The sequence below is a fragment of the Orcinus orca genome, chromosome 11, assembly GCF_937001465.1.
Source record: "Orcinus orca chromosome 11, mOrcOrc1.1, whole genome shotgun sequence".
Lineage (NCBI taxonomy): Eukaryota > Metazoa > Chordata > Mammalia > Artiodactyla > Delphinidae > Orcinus > Orcinus orca.
In genome coordinates, this window is record NC_064569.1 from 93,989,713 (window position 1) to 94,004,445 (window position 14,733).

Here is a 14,733-nt window from a genome sequence, read left to right on the forward strand (position 1 = left end):
AGGTGCACGGGCTTCAGTAGTCGTGGCTCGCGGGCTCTAGAGCGCAGGCTCAGTAGTTGTGGCACACGGGCTTAGTTGCTCCGCGGCATGTGGGATCTTCCCGGACCAGGACTCAAACCCATGTCCCCTGCATTGGCAGGCGGATTCTCAAAAACTGCACCACCAGGGAAGCCCCAGCTTAGCTTCTTGAAGCCTCCATTTCCTCATCTGCAAAACGGAGACACACATATACCTTCCTTCAGGGTTGGCCGCATGAACGTGCCCCTGATTTCTCTCCAGCCCTTGCGTCGGCAGTGCCTGGCTCACGGCAGGTTCTTGGTAAATGTCCGCCAGCAGCCTGGATGATGTGCTGGTGTAGGCTTGTTTTTTGTGGCGCCTGCCTGATGGATATGAACCAAGGAAATGAATAAAACAAGGAGAGACGAAGGAATGAACACAGCGTCAGCTGTTTCTCCCATCTTGCCAGAACCCTGGAATCTATCATATTCTATAGCCACCTCCTCTGCCTGTCTTCTCCGTGTGGGATTATGGGACCTCACGTTGGAAAGACCTTTATTTCGTTTCAGAGTCGGCTGGTGGTTGCCGTCTTGTGATCCCTGAGACGCTGATTGCTTCTGCTTAGCTCCAAGGAAGAACCCAGAAGAGGTAGCAGAAGTTCCAGGGAGGCTGATTTAGGCCAATAGGAAGAACGATTTCTAGCAGCTCAAATGGCCTGGGATGGGCAGTACTAAGGATTGGACAAGCAGAGGCCAGATGGGCACTTGGCAGGGACACTGGCCTAGGGTGAAGGTTTGGGCAATATTCTTTTTCCAGGGTCCTTCAGACCTTGAGAGAGGAGTCTGGACCCTCCATGGGGCTCCAGATTTCCCAGTTCTGGCCTTGGTTCTGAAAGCCAGATGAGTCACTGAGAATGCCCTGCAGGGTGGTGGGGGCCAGTCAGTAGTAAGCAGCCCCCCAGTTGGCCCAGTCCTTTAACAGAGCTGGCCAGGAGCAAGGCCTGGCACACGGAGCTGGCAGAGCCCTTTGGTAACGTGGGGCAGAACTGGGGTTGGGTGGAAGCCAGCCTTCAGCTCAGAGTCAAGATGCCCTTTGAAGCAGATGGGTGGTGGTGAGGGTCCATCTGAAGGTACTTTTAGGTTGGGGGTTGTAGATGGGCCAATTCCTGCCAGGAGTGGAGACTGAGGGTGGGTTGTGCGACCTCCAGGAATACCCCATGGATATTCCAGGAGCACCCTGAGCACCTACTAGGTGTCGGACCTGTTCCCTGCTGGCCCGTTCTCCCAGTTGGAGGAGTTGAGTGCCCTGCGGATCTCCCAGAGCTGAGGACCCAGGGATCACAGCTGTCACCAGGGTGTTGTAAGGCAGGTGGGGAAGGGGGCCAGAGGGTGGCAGACAGGGGAAGTGGCCATTAGGACAGAAGCTGCTGAACCACAGGGGAGGCTGGCAGGGGCCAGGGTGACGCTGGCCAAAGGCATCCCAGGGCCAAGCTAGGACCCTGGTCAGCGCATGTGAGCTCAGGACCACGGAGAGCTCCACAGGAGCTTCCTGTCACCCGGTGACAGCTGTCAGGGTGCGTCTGTACCCGGGAGGCTGCTGCCCACCTGGCTAGCCCCAAAGTCACAGCCTGTGGCCTCCAGGGAGCACCTGTCTTCTCTCTGGCCAGGAGCCCCCACTGAACTCAGCCTGAGCCCAGACCCCAAGGTAGTGACTGGGTCGTGGGGTGAGGCGCATCTGCTCCGTCTCACCTCATGATCGCATCAAGCAGAGCCCAAGGAAAGAGGCCACAAGGAGAAGGGAGAAGTGGGAAGCGGGAGGGAAGGAAGAAAATCTGCCCAGCTAGAACCTTCTGGGCATGGGCACGGCTGCAAGTCAGTACAGAAAGAGGAGGCCCAGGGTGGGCTGGTCCTGCCACTATCCTGGGTCTGGGTCAGCCTCCTGCATCCATGATTATCTAGCTACGAGGAAGCACCTGGCCCATCCCCCATCCCCTTCACGCCGGAAACCCAGGCCCCTGGGGCTGGGAGCAACTCACGGAGCGTGTGTATGTGTGTGTGGGCTCTTCTAGGGAGGCTCCCGGAGAGCCTCACAGTTCTTCCCTCTTTTCCTTGGAGCCCCAGGACGCGGGTCACTTGTTTCCCAGCCCACCCCCCGTCAGGCTCAGGTTCTGTCCGGGCCACTTGGGCTCCCACTCTGCTCCTTGCTGCTCTTAAACAAGGCAGCACCCGCCAGGGCCCAGGGCCTGCCAGGGGCTCGGCTCCGAGCCTTTGCACCAGCTGCGCCCCCCCGCCTGAAATCCCTCTCTACTTTTCTTCCAGGCGGGAGAATAACACTAAGGATAAGAAGAGCTGAAGCTTACTGGGCTCTTACCATGTGCTAGGCACTCTACATGGGTTATTACTCGACCCTCATTTCCTAGATGAGCCAAAGGAGGAATGTTATTCACCTGCTCCAGGCCACACAGATAGGAAATGGCAGGGCCGGGACTGGAGCTGGGCAGTCTGATTCTAGAGTCTGTGCGCGCACAAGTGGCTGAGCGCGTGGAGGCGGCTCTGGAGACCGCGGCCTCCGGGGCTCGTGTCCACCTGGGGAGACAGACATCCGCGGAGATGGGCTGAGCATGGCGAGCGCTGGGAAAGGGGCAGGGGTGGGACTGTGCATTGGTCTCTCCGATTTGGTGTCTCATTTGAAGTGGGCAGGGCAGCGCTTAGAGAGAGGACCCTGCAGAGAGAGCTGCCTCCAGCCCCAGCTCTGCCATTGCCCATCTTCATGGTGGCCTCCGCCATGGGTTGGCCTCCGCCCCAGTCAAAGGCTGGTCCATCCTGCAGGTCCTGGATCCACCGAATGCGACTCCTCGCTCACACTTCACATCCAGGTCATCGGCAATCCAGCAGAATCTAACCGCTTCCTGCAGCCCCACCTCTTGCCCAGACAGTGCAGTGTCCTCCTCGCCACTCTCCCTGCTCTGCCCTCAAGGCAACAGTCTGCTGTCGGCCAAGCAGCCCGAGTGAGGCTGTTCAGGCTGGAGGCTCTGCTCAGAATCCTCCCGTGAAAGCCGCACTTCCGGCCGCAGCCCCGGGCCCCGTGTGATCCGGCCTGTCCACCTCCCTCCGCTCTGCCCTCCGTGTGTTTCCTCGCTCATGGGCGGCAGACGCTCTCCTGGGCGCTGGCTGTTCTGTTGCCCGGAGCCCGCTGCCCCTGCACCCTCGTCCTCTGGCCTCACTCTTCTCCGTGAGGCCCTCCCTGGCCACCTGATGACCACTGAACCTGCCCCCTCCTGTCCTTTACCCTGTTTCAGTTTTCTCCAGAGCACGACTCTTTGTAACATACCATATGATTTGCAGCGGTCCCTTGCCCTGCGCACGCCCGTGCCCGCTCCACGGGGCGGGGGTTCTTGTCACCCGCGTCCCCTGTGCTCCCAGGGCCGGCACAGCGCCTGGCACCCAGTGGGCTCTCAGTAAGTAGTCGCTGAGTGAAAGGAGGAGACAGGTTGGGTGACACCCCGCGGGGGGTCGTGTGGGTCAAATGCAATTGTGTCTGTTCCATCCACTGGGTTGTGTTCCCTGGTCACTGGGGGACTCTCCGTGGGACCCTTATCACCCCACTGGGGTTGATCTTGGCAGATGGAAGGGACCCAGGACAGCTTTACCACTGGATGAAATCCCATTATTGACCCCCCAGAATCGAGTCTGACCTTACTAATTATGTGTCCCTGAACAAGTTATACCATCTCTCTGGCCTCGGTCTCCTCGTCCGTATGATGGAGAGGACAAGGGTACCTGCTGCGTGTTGGGGGAATCCAGCGAGGACATGCGTGTAATGTGCTCAGGACAGTAGCTGGCCTGTAAGGGTCAGCAATCATCAGCTTTATCGTGACACCTGATGGTTCTGGATGAAGCTTTATAACAGAGGTAGAAATGCTGGAGCTGGGGCCAAATTTGGTCCCATGGCTTCAGCCCACAGCCAGGCCAGCTGCTCCAGGGAGGGCTACGGTCTCAGCTGTCAGGAGGGAGAGGCTGGCTCGGGAACAGAACTTATGTTCAGGTCCTGTTCAGTCACCTTCTTAAGGTTCTTTGGGGAAAGTCTCATCATCTTTCTGAGTCTCAATTTCACCTGTAAAAATGGGGCGTTCACAGTCCTCAGTCTCCCAGGGGTGGTGAGACTTACATGAGACCCCGGGTGCCAATGCTTATTTATTTATTTGTTTTCCTATTAATACGCCATTCACTCTAAAAAATGTATCTGAAGCACTTATCAAAATACTTGAAGATAAGATAAAAAGGGATCGGGCCAAGAAGAATAAGTTTAAAAAACACAGGCAGCTGTGTGTGAAAGTGTCCTGGAAAACTTGGCCTGTGACGCACTGACTTGCTCTGGGCCAACCACCGTGTGTCTGTGAGCCTCCTAGCGGCCCGAGCGATGAGGGAGACACACTCGGTTCCATGATTCTTGGCAGCAAGCCAGGCTGGGGCCTTATCAAACGGCCTCACCCTGAAGACCCCAGTGATTAAGAGGGGGATCCCAAGCACTGGTGAGTCTGTCCTCTGAAGCGCACAGCTGGCCAGGTGTAACTAGATCCTGAAAGCCAACCTGACCAGGGAGCCAAGGGGCAGCTGGGTCAGTGTGACCTCAGCAGGGCTGTAGGGGCCCCTTTGCTCTAAGCAGGGCGTTCACTTGCCTCCCTGAGTTTCACTGACCTTCCTAAGGCCTTTGTTCACTAGTCTGAGCGGCAGCCCCGGCCTTGCCCTTCACAGCTCACGGCCAGTTCAGTCCAGCAAGGGCTGGGATTGGGGTGCCCCACAGAGACACGCCCCAAGTGGGGACAAATAATCCGCCAGAAGAATCAGGGCTGCCTTGCCAGGTCCTACAAGCCCTCGGGTGGGTCACTCTGGAGGCTTCTGCAGTGTCGCCTTGTACCTAGCCCCTACCCCAGCAAGACCTCCTTTCCGCCTGCCTCTGTTGGGCCTCAGCCCTTTGCCCCTCCACTCGCCCTGCTGGCCTGGCCTGCCTGGTCTCGCTTTGCCAGAGCAGGGCTGGAACCCATGGTGGGGAGAGGAACCTGGAAGACACACTTCAAAACGTTGCCAAGGAGCAGCCCTCCCTCCTGCCTCCCTGTGGAGACCTGTCCCCGCTCTGCCCCTGGGGCAGCTGACATTTAGCAGAGGTCAGGCCCTCACCCCTGATTGTCCTGCCTCCTATAGTCAGCTGTGCCGGCCCCCCGATGGCAGGCTCCAGGGCGTCAGCATTTAAACTGGAGGAGGGGGGACATCTGGGTCCTGAGAGCACAAGTACCGCCCTGGCCAGCGGGATCGGCGACTCGACTGCTTCTCACTAGCGTACTCAGGACTCCTCACCAAGGTGAGGCCGGGGAAGGCGGGCCTCCTCCACAGAATGAAAGGGTTGGTGGAGGTGGTCCTTAAAGTTTTGTCCTGGGTCCAACATTTCATGATTTTGTGCCTTATGACCATGTAGCTTAGAGAAAATTTACGCTGGAGTCTTCCAGCCTCGAGCTTTGAAAGAAGCGAAAGTTTATTGAGCACCTGCTGCACAGCAGGAGCTCTGTGCCCATTTCACAGATGTAGAAACTGAGGTTCAGAATGGTGAGGAGCCTTGCTTAGGTTAGGATATGGAGGGGAGGGGATAGCAGGAAGGCACCCAAATGACCCAGAGGAAGAACCAGAGACGTTAAGGGGAAGCCACAGAAAGGAACATTTTAAGGGAAGGGACAGCGTCCCCTACACAGGGATCTATGGAAGGGGACATGAAAACACCAGGTGCCAAAGGCCGGTTTCTGTCCCAGCCCCTCCCGTGACTCTGTAGGTCATCCCAACCAAGTATGATAATAATTATAAAAAACTGAGAACAGAAAAATTGCATGTAAGACCGGTGATACACCTCAAACACATGGACTGTTTATGGCTGGATATCAATCTACTGCCTGGCAAGGGGTAATGGAGGGGAACTTTTACTTAATTTTGTTCTTTAAATATGTTAGAATTAGAAGTGTTCCCTTGAGACCTGGGAATTTTTTCAGTGCAAAAGGTTTGTAAATATAGCCACAGAAAAGATAGATAAAGAGACAGAGAGATGGACAGATAGAATGAGAAAGCACCGTGGGTGGTGCAGGGAAGGGACCCCACCTCCGCAGCCTGCGACCCACTCTCCCCCTCCCTTGGGGCCTGGAAGCCCCCTGGGGCAGGTTCTGCACTGCAGGGTTGCGCTTTTCCGAGGATGCATCTTGTTCCTGGAGCAAAGCCTAGCAATGCAGCTGGTACAGTCAGGGTGGGGCGGGCAGGTTGCCAGGGGTATGTGTGGTGACCTGGTGGTCTTGGAGGGGAGAGGTTGTGGGGAGGGGTCCTGAGCCTGGTGGGGTCTCCTTGACGCTGGGGCTTCCAGGGGTCCTTGGTGCAGTGAGTTGGGCTCACAGGCTTGACTTCTAGAGGAGTCGCCTGGAGGTGACTTCCTGCAGGGTCACCAGGCGCTGGTCAGGACATGCACAAACACGATGGCGACAAAGCCCTCCCCGTTCCCTCCCTTAGGAGAAGAGCCTCAGGCTCCCCTTGCCCGGGTCTGCAGACCCTGACCCATCTGCTGTCTCCCTGTTTCCTGCAGGATGAAGATGAGACGCTACAAGCTCTTTCTCATGTTCTGTATGGCCGGCCTGTGCCTCATCTCCTTCCTGCACTTCTTTAAGACCCTGTCCTATGTCACCTTCCCCCGAGAACTGGCCTCCCTCAGCCCTAACCTGGTGTCCAGCTTCTTCTGGAACAATGCCCCGGTCACGCCCCAGGCCAGCCCCGAGCCGGGCAGCCCCGACCTGCTGCGTACCCCGCTCTATTCCCACTCGCCCCTGCTCCAGCCGCTGTCACCAAGCAAGGCCACGGAGGAAATCCACCGGATGGACTTCGTGCTGCCCGAGGACACCACCGAGTACTTCCTCCGCACCAAAGCCGGGGGCGTCTGCTTCAAGCCAGGTACCAAGACGCTGGAGAAGCCGCCATCAGGGCGGCCAGAGGAGAAGGCAGAGGCGGGCGAAGGCGCGTCGGCGCGGGGCCCGGGCCGGCAGCTGCTGAGCGCCCGGGAGCGGCCGGGGGGGCGCGGCGCGCGGCGCAAGTGGGTGGAGTGCGTGTGCCTCCCGGGCTGGCACGGGCCGAGCTGCGGCGTGCCCACCGTGGTGCAGTACTCCAACCTGCCCACCAAGGAGCGCCTGGTGCCCCGGGAGGTGCCACGGAGGGTCATCAACGCCATCAACATCAACCATGAGTTCGACCTGCTGGACGTGCGCTTCCACGAGCTGGGCGACGTGGTGGACGCCTTCGTGGTGTGCGAGTCCAACTTCACGGCCTACGGGGAGCCGCGGCCGCTCAAGTTCCGCGAGATGCTGACCAACGGCACCTTCGAGTACATCCGGCACAAGGTGCTCTACGTCTTCCTGGACCACTTCCCGCTGGGCGGGCGGCAGGACGGCTGGATCGCCGACGACTACCTGCGCACCTTCCTGACGCAGGATGGCGTGTCGCGGCTGCGCAACCTGCGGCCCGATGACGTCTTCATCATCGACGACGCCGACGAGATCCCTGCTCGCGACGGCGTGCTCTTCCTCAAGCTCTACGACGGCTGGACGGAGCCCTTCGCCTTCCATATGCGCAAGTCACTGTACGGCTTCTTCTGGAAGCAGCCGGGCACCCTAGAGGTGGTGTCGGGCTGCACGGTGGACATGCTGCAGACGGTGTACGGGCTGGACGGCATCCGCCTGCGCCGCCGCCAGTACTACACCATGCCCAACTTCCGCCAGTACGAGAACCGCACGGGCCACATCCTGGTGCAGTGGTCGCTGGGCAGCCCCCTGCACTTCGCCGGCTGGCACTGTTCCTGGTGCTTCACGCCTGAGGGCATCTACTTCAAGCTGGTGTCCGCCCAGAACGGCGACTTCCCCCGCTGGGGTGACTACGAGGACAAGCGGGACCTCAATTACATCCGGAGCTTGATCCGCACAGGGGGCTGGTTCGACGGCACGCAGCAGGAGTACCCGCCGGCCGACCCCAGCGAACACATGTATGCCCCTAAGTACCTGCTCAAGAACTACCACCAGTTCCGCTACCTGCTGGACAACCCCTATCAGGAGCCCAAGAGCACAGCAGACGGTGGGCGGCGGAGCAAGCGTCCGGAGGGAAGGCCGCCCGCCAGGAGCAAATTGGACGTGGTTGAAGGCTAAGGCTGCATGATCTTATAGGGCCGGTGGCCAGGGTAGGGGGGTGGGCGGCTGCCGCCCTGTTACCTTCCTGTCTCCTTCCGCCGTCTGGGTGGCTCTTAAGAGAACCAGGAGTGGATAGGTGGGGGAGTCTTTCCTACTCAAGCCCTTGTGAATCCAGGGTCAGGCCTGTGAGCTCAGAAAACATCCTTCCTCGTCAGGAGAGGAGAGCAGGCCCTTTCACCCCTCCAAGAGTGCTGCAGCCAGGAGGTGCCAACGGAGAGTGCACGGTGGTTACTGGGGAGCGGGGGAGGGTGGGGAAGGGAGCCTGCAGGAACTCCCTAGGGCAGCCAAGTGGGAGCTACGGTCCCCTCCGGGGAGAAGCCCACCATTCGGCCTCCTGGGGCTTTGGACCTGCAGTGGGAAAGGGGGATGCCGGGAGATCCCAAGGCTCTGTAAATAGATGCATTTGGGCCCAGGAGGAAGAAGGGACACCAAGGTCGGAGGGGATGAAAAGTGGCAGCTGGAAGGAAGCCCGGATGGATGCTTTGTAGTGTCCTCAGGAGTGCTGGGCCAGAGGGAGTAGGGACCTCCACCCCGCCGCCCCACAGGACACACTGCACGGATGGCCCTGTGCCCCCAGCCCCTCTGGACCTGACACAGGTGTGGGGCCTGGGGAAGCCTGGGAAGTCTTCCTTTTGGTTCCAAACCTGGCCTTGACATTCCTTCTTACTTTTGATATCGCTGTCTTTTGGGCTGCCCATCCAGTCCTTGCAAGACCAGGAGTCCAGTTTTCAGGGTGGGATGGGACTGTCAGCCAGCCTAGTAACTCAGCCCTGGGGGAGGAGCCTCCTCCTCCCCCATCACCCCTTCCCACTGGAACCCACAGCCCCAGCTCTCCACCATCTCAGGTGGAGTCACCCATGTGCCCCTCCTTGGGGCTGGCTAGGGGCCAGGAAGGGGCCATGAGGTTGCCCTGGGCCCAAGAGGGACATTAAGGCCAGTTGTATGTTATCTCATTCCTTAGTTGCCTCATGGGGGAGGGGGATGTATTGTTAGAGTAGATTCTAAGCTGCTGTAATTAAGAGACCCCCAAATACAGTGGTTTAAGCAGACAGAAGCTTGTTTCTAACTTAACTCTCCAGAGGGAGGTTGTCTGGATCTGGTAGGGCAGCTCTGCTTTCCTTCATCACACTTTCCAATTCTGGGTAGAGTGGTTGCTCGATGCTCCCACCATCACATGTGCATCCATGTCTGAGGGAACCAGAAATAGGCATGGAAGTGCACACCCTTCCTGTTAAGAGCATGAGCCAGAGATGGCACAGTCACTTCCAATGGCATCTCACTGGCCAGGACTTAGTCACATGGCCACAAGTAGCTGCAAGGGAAGCGGGAAAAGTAGTTTTCAGCTGGGCTGCCCTGCTCATTTATTAAAGGAAGGAGGAGGAGAGGATGGATATGGGTACAGGAGCATCTCTGGCACAAGGGGAGGAGGGGAGAGGGTAGAAATGACTGTTGTAGTTGTAGATCCTGCTCGCATGTTCAGAGCTCCTGAAACCTGCCCCTGCCCCCTCACTGCCAGCCCAGGGCTGGGGTGCAGTGAGAGCCTGCCGCTGTGGGCCGGGAGAGACGCCCCCTCCCCGAGGCCCCCTCAGATGTTTACCCAGTGATGCCGGATCGCAGAGCCTGCCTGTGGAACTGTACGTGTTTGTGCGTGTGTGTGTGTGTGTGTGTGTGTGTGTTTGTGTGTATTTATGGGCATGGGTGCATGCTTGCTGTATACTTGTACGTGACTGTGTTGGTGCGTCCCTGTACATATATGCTTGTGTGTGGATGTGGAAGCAGGGCCCAGGCCACCCTTCCCGAGACCTGGAGCCTGGGGCCACACCTCCTGCGACTTCCCAAAATGACTGAAGCAGAAAGCAAGCTGGGGAGCCCGGAAAGCCAGGCTAAAGGGGATGTTGGGTCCATCTGTCTGTCTGTCTGTCTTTCAGTCCAAGGAATGAGAATCCTCCCGACCAGAGTGCTGTAGGGCTGAGAGCCCACCACGACCCCCCGGCCCCTTCCCTCCATCCCAGCCCCTCCAACCTCCAGCCGGGACTTTCTTGGGGTGTCTTATTGGGGGTTTCCTGATGGGTCGGGAGAGGAGGGCGTCTCCTTTGCCATAGCTCTGCCTGGGGAGGCGCCCGGCATGGGTGCGGCTCGGGGAGCTGGCCGCAGAGCAGCCTCGGGCAGGCGGGTGTGAAGCAGGTATGGGGGTCTCTGTTGCCCCCACTGTCCCTCCCATTGAGGGGGTGTCCCGAGGGAACCCTTCCCTTGGAGGTAGAGCAGCCCCCTTCTCTCTGGCCCCTCTTGCAGCTAAGGGGCTCAAGAGGTCAGGGTGTCCCTGTGGCTCTGGGTCACCTCCAGCCACCTCTGCTCCCCGCCGGGCGGGCAGTCTCTGGGGGCTTCTGACTCATGCCTGAGCCCCAGCCCAGGGCCCCCCTCCTTGACAGCTTCCTCACCCTATGCCCCTGGCACCCTCTGCTGCTGAAGGGATGCCCCTGTCCAGGCTGTCAGGGGTCCCTGGCCTCCAGTTCACCAGCTCAGGGGCAGGGGAAGGCAGAGGGGAGGAGCTCAGACCTGCCAGGCCCCACCTTCCCTCTCAGACCCAGGAGGGCCGGGCGCATTCACGGTCACCGCCAAGTGGAGGCCTGGCCACGGAGCGGAGCGCACGGCTTCCAGCGGGCTGTGGGGGCCAAGGCGTGGGGTTGAAGAGTTTCACTTATAGGCACGTCAGACACTGGGAATTTCGGGGGCAGGGGAGCCCTGGGCCACTCCCCCAGTATGAAGGGAAACCAAACTGTGAATGTGAGCGCCAGTGCACTGCTGGCCCTGGCGCCGTAGCCAGCTTGCTTTCTCTGGGAACCACCCGCCCTATGGCCTCCAGACTCAAGGAGGCCCAGCACACCTCGGATCATGTTGGTTCCCATGGGCAGGCGTGGAAGAGCTTTGGGGACAAAGGTGACAGGGTGGGGAGACAGGACTTGCCCAAGCAGCGGGCAGGGTCCTGGGAAATGTGTAATTTAAGGACACCAATAATAATAATAGTATTATTTTTTTTGTAAGGGAAAATCAATATGTACATTCTGAAATCATTTTCTCTGTAAATGGTTGGATTTCATTTCACCCTTAAAGGGATGCTTAAAGGAGAAGATAATATTAATAATAAAAACAGCTACAAAGTCTGCAGTGTGTGCTTGAGTGGCCAGTTTGGGGGTGCTCTGGGGCAGGGAGGGGTGCGAGTGGGTAGCTCTGGTCTTGATGGGTCGGTGGGGTGTGAGCCTTCCTGAGGACTGGACAGCGGTGAGGGAGGGGCCGTTCTGAGCATCTTCATTTAGACATGCAGTTACCCCCTTCCCTTGCCCCGACCAAGGGAGCATCTGTCCCTCTCACCGGTGGAAATGGGCCTGGAAAGGGAGGCGCTAACAGTCCTTCACAGAAGGACCTGGTCTGGCTATACCCACCCTCCTGAGGTGGGTGGGGACCCCTTTGGGGATCTAGATGAAGACTTTTGTGCCTCTAGTGAGAGTGGAGCGATTCTCCCGCAATTGTGCTCTCAGCCGTCTTCCTCCCTACGCCTGTCAGGGGTCCTAAGGCCACACAGCCACTTGGTGGCAGACCAGGGCCAGATCTGAATTCCCAGGACTAGTCCTGTCACCAGCCCTCCGGGGCAGGTAAGGGCGGCAGCCTCCAGGATGGGTCATCTCCCCTATGGAGCTAATCTGGACTTGTGCTGTGATGGTGTCTGGGCTGTGGAATGTGGGGACTTCCCCGACAGCTTCCTCTAGGCCTTCTGGATCCCGGCATTGTCCTGGGGAGGGGAGCCTCTGGGTATATTCTAAGGACAGTGTCAGAGCTGGTGGGAGCGGACACACTTTGAACTCTGCCTTGGTACCTCATGGGGTGGCTGTGAAGCAACTGTCTGTGGGGAGACTGAGGCTGGGGATAGGAAGAGGAGTGACAGCAGTGTTGGTGGCTGGAGCAGGGGCTAATGCCTCCTGAGCCCCTGCAAATTGCCAGGCGCTGTACACACGTAAATCTGATGCCTGGACTCCCGGCCACACCCCCAAAGCCCAGGAAGGCGTCCACAGGTGCAGGATTGAGCGAGAGTGGAAGAGATGTAGATGTCGCATCTATCCGGAAGAGAGCGGTGGTGACCCACTTGCCACTTAAGATAAGCTTACAGCCCTTAAATCACACCTGAGGGAATTCCCTGGCAGTCCAGTGTTTAGGACTTGGCATTCGCACTGCCGGGGCGGCGAGGCCGAAAAAGAAAAAAAGTCTGAGAGTGAATCACGACCATCATAAACATTTACAGACATTATTTATTAAATGCCTATTTTGTGCCAAACTCTGGGCTAAGAGTGTTCCCTCCCCATCATTCCCATTTTACAGATGTGGAAAGTGAGGCTGGGACATATTAAATAGGCAGTGAATGGCAGAGTCAGAGTTTGCCTAAACCCAGAAGCTGAGCTCTTAACTGCCAAAGTGCACTCCCTCTATCAGCATCCACTCGGGGAGGAGGAAGGGGAGAAGAGGTGAGGACAGGGTGGCAGTGATGCCTGCGTCAATGTTCAGACATCATCCAGGCTCCTAACTGAGCCAGGCACAGTGCTGGGTCACCGGACACTGAGAGCGAGGACAGTCCCTGTTCGCAGAAGGACCACAGTCAGTGGGGGAACACAGACAGGTAAGCACGACATCAGGACGGTGAGGTGAGGCTGGCACAGAGTCCTCAGAGCCCAGGAACCGGCATGGTGCTCTGTCCGTGAGCATCAGGTACAGCACTCCCCCTCCGCTGGCCGTCCAGGAGGGTGTGGGGTGCTGACAGGCTCCATGACCTTGGGAGGGACGCGTATTCCCTTCCAGATTCAGTCTTCTCTCTGTAAAAATGGCCCATAGAAAGCTTTACTGCGCATAGAGGGTAAAATGAAATAAAGGGAAATGCATGGCAACCTGTTAAGCGCCATCAGGATGGAAGAGACAAGAGCAAAAGTGACGACTACAGTCAACACCAGTCATTAAACACCGCCCTGCCCAGTTCGCTTTGCAAGTTGGAGCTTCAGCTGTGTGCACATAAAACCCCCAAATCCCGAAGGCCCATCATCCTGGAGCCCATTGGAAGTCCCCACCCGTGTGCCCCAAATCATGAAACATCCACAAATCTCTGGTTAAAGCTCAAAGGAGTGAAAGGCCTTGCCCAGGGCCAGTCTTCTGGCCAGCATCCTTGGCCCCTCACCTGCTGTTCTAGTGAATTTCCAGAGACTCCGTTATTGCAGGAAACTAACTCTCAAATTCATATAGTTTTTTAATAGTTTTTTTTTCTTACTCTATTGCTTATTTATTGCTGTAACACAAACCACCCTGAAATTTAGTAGATAAAACAACAATCTATCTGCTCACAGTTCTACCATTCAGGCTGGGTTCAGCCAAACGGTTCTTCTGCTCAGCAGCGGGCGGGCAGCTGCTACAGGGACGCACCCACCTGCTCAGACCTGACCTACACTGTTGGTGACAAAGGAAGGGATAACGCACAAAAGAATGAGCCTGTCAGCCAGTCAGCCATCACATACACAGACAGGACTCCCCCAACCTCACAGACCCACTGAGAAGACGCTCTGAGAAGGACCCCACATCACCCACGAGGTCGACTGCCAAAAGAGCCATTGCCTGACGATGATCCCAAGGAGCATCACACAAACCCACATTAAGGAACAATCTACACAGAAAATGGCCCTTCATATATATACCCCCTTATCGCCTGCAACCCTGTGCTGCAGTATTTGCGAGAAAAGCCCAACCCTGTATCAGTATCACAGACCATCTTTATATATATATATATATATATATATATACACACACATATATATATATATAAATTTATTTGTTTATTTATTTATTTTTGACTGCACGCAGCCTTTCTCTAGTTGCGGCAAGAGGGGGCTACTCTTTGTTGTGGTACGCGGGCTTCTCATTGCGGTGGCTTCTCTTGTTGTGGAGCGCGGGCTCTTGGTGCACGGGCTTCAGTAGTTGTGGCACACGGGCTCAGTAGTTGTGGCTTGTGGGCTCTAGAGCGCAGGCTCAGCAGTTCACAGACCATCTTTGAAGCACCTATCCTAGACTACTGAAAGCTTCCAGAGACAAAACGTCAGCAGTGACACAGATCATTACCAGTGTGGCCTCGACATGTGGCCTGGTTGTCCCCATCATCCCAACTGGTCGAGGCCAGAGAATTTCCCAGTCAAGTCCAACCTAAAGATCAATCCAGTCTCAGCTGAACTGCTTTAGCCACTATGCTGTGGGGTGATTTGTTACACAGCTAGCTGTGGCTCTATATAACTGATACAGTTTGTTTTCAGTTAATGACAGAAAAGCCAACCCAAACTAGAAAAGCAGAGAAGGAATTTATTGGCTTGCAGGGGGTAAAGTTCAGTAATGGCAAAGGCTTTGGATCCAGCTTGAGGCAGAGCTCAGTGTCACATTGTCATCCAGCTCTCTCTGTG

At 57.2% G+C, this 14,733-nt stretch overlaps 1 protein-coding gene across 3 annotated transcripts in view; it reads left to right on the top strand.

Moving 5' to 3' along the window:
• MGAT3 (beta-1,4-mannosyl-glycoprotein 4-beta-N-acetylglucosaminyltransferase) overlaps positions 1-11,415 on the top strand; it is a 31,053-nt gene extending 19,638 nt beyond the window's left edge. For 2 of the 3 annotated variants that reach the window (XM_033405104.2, XM_049693821.1), the window contains exon 2: positions 6,610-11,415. In XM_033405104.2, coding sequence (XP_033260995.2) covers positions 6,611-8,212 — 1,602 coding nt within the window. In that variant the 5' untranslated portion in view covers position 6,610 and the 3' untranslated portion in view covers positions 8,213-11,415. Of the gene's footprint in view, positions 1-153; positions 5,356-6,609 lie in introns of those variants that run through there. The other variant, XM_049693822.1, reaches the window with a different exon arrangement.
• The last annotated feature ends 3,318 nt before the right edge of the window (positions 11,416-14,733 follow it).